At 49.5% G+C, this 12,517-nt stretch overlaps 1 protein-coding gene across 1 annotated transcript in view; it reads left to right on the forward strand.

Moving 5' to 3' along the window:
• Positions 1-12,517, forward strand: part of RNF213 (ring finger protein 213) — a 112,418-nt gene that overhangs the window by 25,006 nt on the left and 74,895 nt on the right. The window contains 8 exon segments of the mRNA XM_036836586.1: positions 1,769-2,284; positions 2,564-2,686; positions 3,272-3,420; positions 4,016-4,174; positions 4,509-4,711; positions 9,732-10,015; positions 10,837-11,093; positions 12,245-12,442. Coding sequence (XP_036692481.1) covers positions 1,769-2,284; positions 2,564-2,686; positions 3,272-3,420; positions 4,016-4,174; positions 4,509-4,711; positions 9,732-10,015; positions 10,837-11,093; positions 12,245-12,442 — 1,889 coding nt within the window.

Here is a 12,517-nt window from a genome sequence, read left to right on the forward strand (position 1 = left end):
AGAGATCCCTCTCTCTGGGAATTAGCTAGCCCCGGGAGGGGCAGTCTCTCCAGGATTAGCAAAGCCCCCCCAAATGCCAGAGCATCCTAAAATACAGAAAGTAAAAAACAGGATTAATACTGGAGACCAGGGGATGAGGTTAGCAGGCAGTGAGGACCAGTCATGCAGGGTCTTCCGGCCACACGTACACTTTGATTCTGGATGGGCAAGTCAGCATATGAGGCAGCCTGTGGCTTTGGCCACCTTCAGATGTGTAGGACCCGGGAATCTTTGCCGAATGGATGAAACTGCCTTCTTGGCCTTTGGTGGCTTTCAGACTCAACCTGCGCCTCTTCCCTGGGAAGCCTGCGAGTCCTTCCAACATGCTAAAACCATCTGTTTTTAGTCTTTCTCTCCTACTAAACCATCAGCTTCATGGGGGAGGAACATATCTTACTTTCTTGTTCCATGCGCTTAGGACAACGTTCCAGGTTCCTTGGTAAATCAGTATAGAACTAAGCGACTTGATTTAAGCCAGCCTCACGCTGAAAAAGGAGGAGATTCTGCAAAGGGCTTGGGGCCGTGGGGTCTGCAGACAGCTTTCTGCTGGTCTGACCTGTGGTTCCCAGTGAGGTTTCATGTCAGGACCACCAGGAAAGCTCATGGAGATGCTGGTGCCCGTGCCCCCAGGCCAGTCGGATCAGAGTCAGGCGCCTGGGGTAGGGAGCTGCTTGGTCCTCGTGCTCACAGAGCAGGCCTGGTCTGGCAGCAGCACCATGGAAATGTAGAACCTTGGGTCCTCCAGACGTGCTGAGTCACCATCAGTATGTTGGCAAAATCTTCAGAGATCTGTACGCCCTGGAAGCTGGGGAAGTGACTGCCTCGAATGACCTTTCTTAAGCCTCTTTCTACCGCGATGTTAGCGGGGGTCAATGTCAGGCTGGGAAATTGCCATCCGGGGTGGCCTGTGTGTCGTGTTGCCTGTTTTGAGCACGTGGGCAGGAAGTTTGGTCAGGATTCTTGGAGAAAATCTGGAAGCTGACCCAGAACAAGACTGCCCCACCCCACGTGCAGAGAAACCCCGAGGCCTTCCGTCTCTCTCTCCCGGGGACTCAGCCCAGGCATGGGGCGGGACGGCAAGGCCTGGGCCCACACCAGGCTTCAGGGGGGTCACGGATTACTAGCACTTAATGAACCAATCAATACTTGCTCCAGAGCAGGATCCCCAAGCGTGCAGGGCATCCAGCCCCATGGGGTCCTCAAAGGGTCCTGCCACACCTGCTTCTCACAGGCTCCATCTCTGATTCTGAAGTTGAGGACTCTTGCCTTTGAGCAAGGATCTCAGGCAGAGGTGTAACATGCCAGTGTGGGTGTAGGAAGGAACTACTTAGACTTCTGTTCATTTTTCCGTCTCTATTTTGTACATAATACGTATATGGAGTAGAATGTGTGGGGGCCTGTACCTGCTTTCTAACATTTGAAAGCCATCCTTAAAGGATGTCCCATGGGAAGGAATTCCGTGTGAGGGTCTCAGCTTGGATTGGACAGAACGAAGCATGTGACCATCACTGCTCCCCACTTGTCCCTCAACTCTGTTCACCACTCCCATTCACTTTGTGTCTCAGTTTCATTCTTTACAAGGTAAAGAAATGGCAGATTTAACAGATGTAAGGTGGTTTGGTCGAGCTACACTTGACGTACTTCAGAAATTGAAAGGAAATTGGAGGAAAACATTGGTGAGAGTATAGTAAACCTGAGAAATAACATGAGTGTCTCTTTTTCTGTTTAGAGGAAAAGGAGAAAAAGGAAGAAAAAGAATCAGAATGCTTCCACGTCTGCAGAGCTGGATTCCTTGTCCCCATCCCTCTTGGGCCCCTGTAGTCTGAGTTCGCTTGCAAACCCTGAGCTCCAGGACACAGCCCCACCCCAAAGCCCTGCTCGGCAGGGTGGTCCCACCCACCAGACAAGCCAGCCCCCAAGTGTGGGCAAGACGCCGCTGGAGACTGTGGGCCGCCCTCTGCAGGGCCAGGTTGCGAGAGGAGCAGAGGCAGCTGCGGACACCGAGTCTCTGAGCAGCCCGGTACCCCAGGACCAGCCTCTGGGAGGAGCCTTCCCGGAAGGGAAGGACCTCCACTCCCCGAACCCCTCCAAGGGAAAAGGCCTCCCCACTTCTGCCAGTGAAGGCCATCCTAGGGAGAAAGATGCTACTCAGGAGCTCCCACTGCCTGAGCCAAAGGGGGACCAGTCCAAGCCCGGGAAAGAGCCGCGGGCCACTGGGCAGCAGGCCAGGGCCCCTGCCTCTGGGGTGAGTTGTTAGGGGAGTGACGACCGGGGTTGGCCTGCCATGTCTCGACACCTTGCTGTGCAGTGCGGTTCTGACAATACTTCACTGTCTGGGAAGGGTGTCCACTGGGACTTGCTCCCTGGGAAGGGGGGCTGTGGAAGGGGCTGCCCTTCCACCCCGAGCTGCTGACCCCTGTCACTGGGCTGGTGGCAGATGCTTACCCTTATGCCATTGAATCAGAGTTTCCCTGTCCATTTTGTCCTCTTGGCCCTGATGTTTTGGCGTCTTTATTTCTTCCAGGCAAGTGTTGCTGCAGCTGAGCCAGCTGGTGCAGGGAAAAGAGTTGGGAAAGAAGTTAAAAATCAGACTGAGAAAACGAAACGGCCTCCCACAAGTGTCCCTGCTTCCCGAGACAACCACCGGGTAAAGCGTCTCGTTCCTACCTGGTCGGCTTTCCAGGAAGCCGTCCCCGTCCTTGCTGTCTGTCCCATGGGCTGCTCCTTTTGGCCCTGTTCCTTCCACAGCTCAATTTAATCATTTGGTGAATATGTGTTAGGTACTGGGGGTGCAGCCTAGCATTTGAAATGAGACCAGCTCCTGCCTTTTGGAGCTCACATTCTAGTGGGGAGAAAGACAAAGCAAAGTCAGGCTGTGAGAAATGCCGTGGAGAGAAGTAGGGCGAGGGGCTGGGGTGTTGGAGGTGGGTGCCAGGCAAGGCCTTCCAAGGAGATCTGAAAGAGTGACAGGCGAGCCACGTGGCTGTCTGGGGACGTGCAAAGGCCCCCAGGTAGAGTGTGGTGGACCTGTTCAGGGAGCAGCAGGAAAGAGGGGCCATTGACAGTGGTGCGGAGAGGAGTCCTGGGAGGCTGTGGTAGGTAGACCAGAAGGCATTAGAAGGTTCTGAGCAGGGAAGGAATGTGGCCACTCTGGCGGCTATGAGAAGCATCCCCTGTTGGGGGCAAACGTGGAGGCTGGTCATCAAGGTTGGGGTTTGGGTGCTTGTTCCAGGAAGCTGCAACCAAGGACCAGATGGGTGTTTCTGGAGGAAAAGCAGGTGAAAATGAGAAGGCCAAGCCGAAGGACCCGAAGAAGCCAGAGGGGAATAACAGAAATAATGCAACCACTGTGAAAGATGAGAGGGAGCAAAGGAACCAGAGGTAGAGCGCACACGGAGCTAAGGAGTGGTGGGTGTGACCCGGCTTGGGGCGGCACAGGCCTGGCCCCCACCCTGAGCGGGGGCTGGAAGGGGCCACGCCACCCTAGAGGAGATTCCCACGTTGCCCTCTTGTTGACTCTTGGGGGAAAGGGAAACACTCGGGAGGTAGGCAGTGGAGGGGCACCTGTCCCAATTCCTTGCTCAGTTGAAATGCTCCATAATATGGTTCCTGGGGTCCCGGAGGCAGCACTGGCCTTACAGAAGTCAGGAAAGAGGCTGTCATGTGCCAGAGTACTCAGCCACCCCCTCCTGCCACAGCCCGCAGCCCCTCGGAGCTGGGCAGAGATCGCCCCCCACCCCCCGCACCCACTGTCCTCCTCCACTGTAGAGGGAGAGCCGAGGGCACCCACATGGCAGACAGCCTGTCTGAAGTGTGGACGCTCTTGCACTTCGTTGGGGTGTGTGTTAGTGCACAGCCAAGAAACAGGGATCCTGTGTGCACACACGTGTGTGTGTGTGTGTGTGTGTGTGTGCGCGCGCAGAGAGGTAGACAGATCCGGATCTAATCGGTGTTTTCCTCCGTGGCTTTCCCCCAGCCCACTGAGCTCCTTGGAAGGAATCACGGTGTACTTCCATGCAATCATTTCAAAACATTTCCAGTTCAACCCCAGCCAACACAAAGTATTTGTCAGGGGCGGAGAAGAATTTGGGAAGCCCAGATGGAATCATGATGTTTGCGAGATGTACTACACCAAGTGAGTATATCCCAGTAGGCCCGTAAGGAAATGTACAGAACGTCCAGTCTTTGAAATATATTGAAATCATAATTTTTATCAAGTTGATTAATCCTTAGACCTTTGGGAAGATGAATATTTCAAACAACTCTTCCCTGTAATGCACTTCTTTGTCATACTTCACCTTGGCCCGTTCTCTGTCTCTGTGTGAAAACCGTGCCTTGTTCTGGAAGCATCCTCTCGGTCAGCATCGATTTATAGCTCTGGGTCTGCACTCCGTGCTGTGTTTGAGAAGAATGAAGATTTCTGGGAGAGGATTTTTTGGATAACAGGCTGGTGTCCTGTTTATTCACAGAGACCTACATGAGAATGGGTCCCTCATTGAAGGCAGCACCATCATTTCTAAGCAGCACCTGGATAAACCCATTCCATACAAGTACGTCCTCTGGCGAGGCAAGGGCCCTGTGGAGTATGAGGTCATCTACAAATGTCAGCAGAAGGAAGGCGAGCATGTGAACCGCTGTCTCCATGTGAAATCTTCCCTTCTGGGCTCGGGAGGTAAGCCTCAGGCTGGGCTCCTGATCGGAGCTCAGAAGGCTGCACGTTCCTCCTTGGGGATCAAAGGCTTTCCTTGGCCCGTGTGGGTCCTCTTTGCTTGGCATTGGCCCTGCCCTACCCCCCAGCTCTATGTTTCATAAACCTGAGCTTGGAAGCATGTTTCTGATCAGGTTAGCTTAACCACTCACAAGAGTAAACAAGCGAAAGGATTTTTACTAAGGGAAAGGAGAGAAGATAGAGCCGCTGGGAAGTAAGGGGACTGGGGCCTAGAGGGGCAGCAGTGAGCGGGGGCAAGGGCAAGGGAAACAGGGCTGCCAGGACCACAAGCCCTTCCCAGATTTCCAAATGGCGACTGTGAATAAGACATCCAGCGGAAGCCATCAGGGGCTGGATCCACTGCCCCCTGCTGTCTGTCATAAGTGTCACTCTTCTATTTTCTTTTTTTCACTTTATTCTGTTTCTCTTTCTTTCTCTTATCTGTTATCTAATTCTTTTTTCTGTGCTCTGTTTTCTACTCACTGTATGCAGTGTGTGTGGTGTTTGTGTGTCAGGTGCGTGTGTTCGTGTGTGTGTCCAGTGTGCATGTGTATTTCTGTGTGTGTGTACATGTGCATGTGTTCTATATAGAGAGTCTATATGGGTTCTACTTTTAGGAATTTGCTTAGATCTTCTTTGTGGCTGACTTCTTGGTCTGTCATAAATATTCCACGTATGCTCAGAAAGAATGGATAATCAATTTTGTGGACTCAAAAGCTGTATGTATATCTATTAGCTGAAGCCTGTTTAATATTAAAGTCCTTGTTTAAAAAGATCGATCTGTCAGCTTTTGAGAGAGATGTTCCAGTCTGTCACCAAGACCAAGTGCTTTGTTTATTTATTTATTTGTTTTTTTATACTCATGACTTGTGTGGGTTAGGAGTTTGGATGGAGGACAGCAGGGCTGGCTGGTTTCTGCTCTCTGATGTCTGGGACCTCAGCTAGGAAGGCCTGAAAGCTGGGAGTGATTTGCTGGCTGGGCTTTGGAATCATCTGGAGGGGTCTTTGCAGTTGATGCTGCCTGTGGCCAGGACCTCTGTTGGGCTGACAGCGATTGAGGTCGGTGGGGCAGATGCTTGGTTATTTTGAACTGGCCCAAAGAGACAGAGAAGAAACTAGAGTCATGCTCTCTTCTTAAATGTGCCCAAGTGTTGACTCGATCGCCTCCAAAAGACTCTATTCTGTATGGGCTTACCAAAGAACAGAGCCCTGCGATACTTTCTGGTTTTGCCCTGTACTTGCCGGATGATCCAAACTGGCTGTTTCCATGCTTGAGGTGACCCCTCATCAGACAAGAGGTGATGCTGATCTAATCTTGCCGGAGGAGGTGGTAGTGATTTGGGATAGCAGGTCCCATTTGCTCTTATTTAAGAAGCACTGCCTTAGTCACTTCAGATTTTATCTGGCTGGGTCCTGGTACTTAAGCTGTCAAACCAGATAGAGATGCACTTTTTAACACAGAGACAATCATTTCAAAGTCCATTAAAAAGATTTTCTTTCCCTTTCTTCCTTTCTTCCTTCCTTCCTTTCTTTTTCTTTCTTTCTTTCCTTCCTTCCTTCCTTCCTTCCTTCCTTCCTTCCTTCCTTCCTTCCTTTCTTCCTTTCCTTCCTTTCCTCCCTTTCTCTTTCATTGAAGTATAGTTAGTTGTTGTGTTAGTTTCAGATGTACAGCAAAGTGATTCAGTTATATATATATATTTTTTCAGATTATTTTCCATTATAGCTTATTATAAGATATTGAATATAGTTTCCTGTGCTATACAGTAAATCCTTGTTGCTTATCTATTTTATATGCAGTAGTGTATATCTCTTAATCCTATACTCCTAACTTATCCTTTTCCCCCCTCACTTTCTCCTTTGGTAACCATGTTTGTTTACTATGTCTGTGAGTCTTGCTGTTTTGTAAATAAATTCATTTGTATTATCTTTTCGATTCCACATACAAGTGATATCATATAATATTCTTCTTTCTCTGTCTGACTTATTTCACTTAATATGATATTCTCTAGGTCCATCCACTTGCTGCACATGGCAATGTTTCGTTCTTTATTAATGGCCGAGTAATATTCCATCACATATATATATAGATATAGATATAGATATATATAGATATATATATATAGATAATGTTTTCTTTATCCATTCATCTGTTGATGGACACTTAGGTTACTTTCATGTCTTGGCTATTGTAAATAATGCTGCAGTGAACATTGGGGTGCATGTATCTTTTCGAAATAGAGTTTTCATCTTTTCTGGATATGTGCCCAGGAGTGGGATTGCTGGATCATATGGTGGCTCTATTTTTAGTTTTTTAAGGATCCTCCATACTGTTTTCCATAGTGGCTGCACCAATTTACATTCCCATCAGCAGTGTAGGAGGGTTCCCTTTTCTCTACACCCTCTCCAGCATTTATTTGTAGACTTTTTGATGATGGCCATTCTGACCAGTGTGAGGTGATACCTTATTGTAGTTTTGATTTGCATTTCTCTAATAATTAGTGATGTTGAACATCTTTTCATGTGCCTGTTGGCCATCTGTATGTCTTCTTTGGATAAATGTCTGTTTAGGTCTTCTGCCCATTTTTTGATTGGGTTGTTTGTCTTTTGATATTGAGTTGTATGAGCTGTTTGTCATTAAACAGATTTTTAGGTTGTAGAGTAACTCAGGATTGCCAAGTAACTTTATTTTCAGATGCTTTCTTAATCATGATATTGTTCTAGTGTTTTTCAATAATTATACTTTGCAAGCTTTTTTAAAAAATGATAGTTAAAGCTTTTTCCTTATGGTCGCACGGGCACTTTAACTGCTTACTTCTCGGTGTGGGCCGTCCTATTTAGATGCCCTGTTGGTAGGTTGACATTGGAGCTCCCTGGGAGATGGTACCCTGGTCAGTTGGGTTAAATCAGGAGTTTTAAGCAGTAAGGAGGTGAGTCATAGTAACCAATGCAAGGGCTGATGGGAAGGCCAGAGAGGGCCTTCGTTGGTTTCCAAGGGTCTGGAGGTCACTGCTTGAGCCCAGGTGGGGAAGTGCCCCAGCCCCTGACATCATCAATGCAGGTGATTTGGGAGGAGTGTCTGGAAGGCACTCTTGTTGATTGAGAAGTTTTGTGCTTTGCTTTATTTGGTGTGGTGGTGGTTTATGTTAAATAAATGTAGTTTTCATCAATCCCAATAAACAGAGAGAGAGATGACTTCCCTCCCTTCTTCCTCCTTCTAAGCCTCCTGTGAGCGCTCTCATTGGTAGAACCCACTATGGCAAGGCAGGCAGAATGGAGGTTCTGGGCTCCAGCCCTGTGACGTGGGGGAGACCCAGACGGCAGATGTGTGTGCTGGTGGCAGAAACAGCCATCACTAGCACTCTATCCCTTCCAGTGCCTTTTTCCTTGTGCTGTGTTTTGCCTAAAACTGATTCTGCTGTGTCTGCATTCCTTGCCTACCCTCTTAGCCTCTTTGCTTTTGTCCCAACTCTTGCTGTTTGCTCTCAAGTTCAACTCTTGCAGCCCCGTCTCTGTTTCGCTGGACTGTTGTTGGTTTGTTTTTTTTTTCTTTCCATTCAATATGATCATCATTTTTTTTTTTTCTTTTGTCCGTGCCGCATGGCTTGCTGGATCTTAGTTCCCAGACTGGTAATCGAACCTGTGCCCCATGCAGTGGAAACGCGGAGTCCTAACCACTGGACCACCAGGGAGTTCCCAATCTAATCATCTTTAATGGGTGAATTTAGCCCATTGGCATGAATTGAGACTGTCAGTGGAAGACTCACTTTTGACAAATAATCATGTCTTTTCTCTCTACCTTGTTTCCTTGTTCTTTTTTGTACTTTTTCTAACTTTTGGATTTTCTTTCTCTTTTCTCTGGGGGTTTGGAACTTAAATATTTTGTTTCTATTCTTCTAGTAGATTCTTCAAGACCAAGACCATTAATGTCCCTCCCTGTCCCACCGTCCCGGGGTCGAGGGTATCCCATGCCCAGGACACTGATTGGCGCTCCCTTCACCTCCACGGCACTGGCCATCCCAGGCCAGCAGCTCTCACTCACCTTTTGTCTGGAAGAGCGTTTTTATAAAACCGAGAGAGAGCCATTGTGTCCCCCACCTGTGAGGGACATATGGAGCAGGAAAAGCTTCCACAGGAGGTGATCCAAACAGTCTGAGGTCAGATCCAAACAGTGATTCCAAGTTATCGCTGGGCAGGGCCGGGATGGGGCAGGGATGGGTGAGTGGGGACTTCCAGCAAAGACAGCAGACTGGACATTGAGGAGCAGGAGGCCTGTTTGGAGGCTGGACTTTCTGATTTTCATGGCTATTTTTATGTACTTGTGTTGCCTCTGGTGCCTTACTGACCTCTTTGCCTTCTAATTATTTGACAATTGATTTTCCTGGGTTTTTCCTCATATCATTTCAGCTGGTTATAAGAGCAGCCATGGGTTCAGCCCTTGCCCCATGTCGAGGGCTGTTTTGTCTGTCATGTGACCTGTACCATCCTTCATGGAGTGGGCACCACGGTTCCCAGGACAGAGGAAATGAGCACTTGCACCAAATAACATACCAAAATGGTGCACAAGTGCTAGTGAGTGATGCAGTTTCAGCATGAAATTTTTGACCCCTGTGTGGTCATTTTCTCAGGAGCTCATGTACCAATTGTGCTGAACCGTCTAGTTCGACAAAGACATGTTTCAAGTATTTTCAGGGCAGCTGAATCGTGTGCCTCACTCAATTCACTGTATGGTGTCCAGGTTACTTGTCCTAAACAGCCGTGCTCCACCCAGGGGCCAGGCCCCATGTTGTTTATCTGTGGATGGGTACCTGGATGGAGCAAGTGTTGCTGCCTTCCGTTTACCACGTTCTGTGGTGTTCCTGTCTTTCTTCCCTTCCTTGGCTCCTTCATCCTATTTCTTCTGGTCAAGATCAGCCTTCCAGGGTGGAGTATCCAGGTCTAGTGGGTTTTGATGCTCCTAAGTATAACATTGCTCTTTTAATCTTAGACTGGCACCAGTACGATGATATAATTTGTAGGAAGCCCCCTGGGAGGTGGCAGAAATTGATGGACTATGTAACAGATGGTACAAGGAAAACCTTGGTGAATGGGAAGCAGATCGCGGCTGCAGTCATGCTGGACCGCGTCTTCAGCATCCTCGAGACCTGGAATGCCATCAATTTAAAGAACTTTTTCACCCAGTTTCAGCAGTTTTATTCTGTCATTCGGGTGCCCATGATCTATGAAGGAGAAGAACAGCTGTGGAGCACTCTGCAGTACGAAGAGAAGGAGGTACCGGGTCTCAGGGGTGTCAGCAGCAGCTCCCTTCTCTACCTCCTGGGCACTCAGCATCACCCCACCTCCTAGTGGCCAGATGACCCCTAGAATCAGTGCACCAGGTGGATGGGGGCAGGATATTTCAGTTCCTTTTCTCCTAGTGCCACCTCTAGGGAATTCTTTGTCCTCCCCATTTTCTTCTTCCTCCCACCTCCTCACCTGGCCCCACCTCCACCACTGATCCCACCTCCTCACCTGCTCTCCCCCACTGGTCCCATCTCCTCACCTGCCCCCCTCCACCACTGGTCCCACCTCCTCACCTGTCCCCCTCCACCACTGGTCTCACCTCCTCACCTGCCCCCCTCCACCACTGGTCCCACCTCCTCACCTGTCCCCCTCCACCACTGGTCCCACCTCCTCACCTGTCCCCCTCCACCACTGGTCCCACCCCCTCACCTGCCCATCCCCTCCACCACAAGAAGGCTGGCGCCCTTCACTGCATCTCTACCTGCTCTGTGGTATGGCTTAGGCGTTTTTGAGACAGACCTGGAGCCACACCTGAGATGACCAGTATACCCTTATAAGGCTCAGGACCCCCACCTGATAGCCCCTCCATCATGCTGAGGCCTCTGGACATACCACTGGTGGCGCCTCCCGAAGACCCAGGACGAGGGGGATGCTCAGGGTTTAGTGGGGAGGCAGGCAGTGGGGGTGACCCCTCCACACAGGCTTCCCTGCCCAGCTGATGGGGAAGTAAGCATAGTGATGGGCAGCTCCTGACACCTCTGGTGGTTTCAATGCCATGGTTCTGTATCTTCCTTTTCTCCTGGGAGCAGGTGAGAAAACACCTGTGGGAATGTTTGACAAAGAAAATGGCACCATTTCTGGAAATGAGTGGGGACTCTCTGCCTGAAGACTGCCCAGTGAGGAGTAAATTGAGAATGGGCCTGATTGTCCTTTTCTCAGTGGAAAAATTTCACTTTCTCTTATCGGAAAGTGACCTGGGCTCACTCTGTTGCCTCCTTTGCTCGAATGCCAGTTCATCAGATGCCCTTCGCAAGGATCTGATCCACATCCTTGAAACGTCTCAGAGGTAGTGTGTGTGTGTGTGTGTGTGTGTGTGTTTGTGTGTGTAAAGATTTTCTAGCTCTCTAATGGTTTTTATCTGATTATAAAAATAAGTGCTTGTCAGAGAATGGATGAAAACATGTAAAAAATAAAAACTACCAGGAATTTTACTACTCACTGTTGTCATTTCAGTGTTTATCCCGCTAGCCTTTTTCTAGCCTATGTACTATTTTTCATTTTATTACATATTCTCTTGAATACCCTGCTTTTGAGCAGCTTTAAGGTGTATCATAACTCAGCCCCACGTGCGTGTATTTGGGGGTGGGGGGGTCATGGTAAGACAACGAAGCCAGACTTGAGGATGTTTGTGGAAGTACTGTGGGTGCCCTCCCCGTGGCCTCTGCAGCTGCCGTGCCCAGTTCACGAGCCAGGGCGTCACTGCGCTGGGCCCGGAGCACTCGTGGGGTGGAGGCCGCGGCCTGTCCTGAAGGCACTCACGTTTCACTGGGTGGAGGCGCCGCCCCAGAACCCTGTGATGGTCCCAAGGTCTTTTTTCTGGAGCTGTTTGAATTGAACTCAAGGGTAATATTGGGCAGCCTTCTCTGAGCAGTCAGTCTTATGGGACACCTGCCTTGTGGTTTTACAAATTTAAAACACCCAGTTAAACCCCGTTCATTTTGAAAGAGAGAAGAAATGCTGGCAAATGTACAAGTGTTTCCAGGTCTTAAGAAACATCCATGTTTTGTGATTGTAGGGAACATGCCATGTATTATTTATAGGCTCCTTCCTTACATGTAAAGAGTTGCTTTATATGTAGATTTACTGTTGCCAGATGACCTGGGTTCAAGCCCCAGCTCTGGCACAGGGGGCCTTGCATAGATCACATGCCTCTCTGAACCTCTGTCTCCTCCACTGTCAAGGAGGATGGAAAGATGCCACCAGGAGTTTGCTCTGGGGCTTCGAAAGGGCCAGTTCAGTGCCTGATGCTTTTTGGGGGTGCCGAGGGGGCCCCTGAGGTTTCTCCCTGGCCTGGTCACTCTGTGCTCAGACACCCGGAGCACTCTTATCTTATGCTCTGTGTGAGGAGCTGTCCCTTCCCTGGTGGGTGTCGGACCCCTGGGGCTGGCCTGACACTGGCCGTGCTGGGCTCACGTGAGATCTCTGTTCCCTTTCTAGCTGGCGAGCATCCCTGGTAAACCTGTGCCAAATGTGCATGGACAAAAAGGTTGACCGTTGGGTGTGTGCCCTGCCTGTGCTGCACCACTGCATGGACCTGTCCCCGCCAGCCCAGGACTCAGGCATGCAGCCCGAGGACACCTGGGCAGCCCTTGAAGGCATCTCCTTCTCGGAGTTTCGGGAGAAAAGAGCAGATCAGTAAGTTACAGACCTGCACTTATGTATGTAAATCTTGGAATCATAACTGTGCTTCCAAGATCTCCAGTGGACTTT

The sequence above is a fragment of the Balaenoptera musculus genome, chromosome 20, assembly GCF_009873245.2.
Source record: "Balaenoptera musculus isolate JJ_BM4_2016_0621 chromosome 20, mBalMus1.pri.v3, whole genome shotgun sequence".
Taxonomy (NCBI): domain Eukaryota; kingdom Metazoa; phylum Chordata; class Mammalia; order Artiodactyla; family Balaenopteridae; genus Balaenoptera; species Balaenoptera musculus.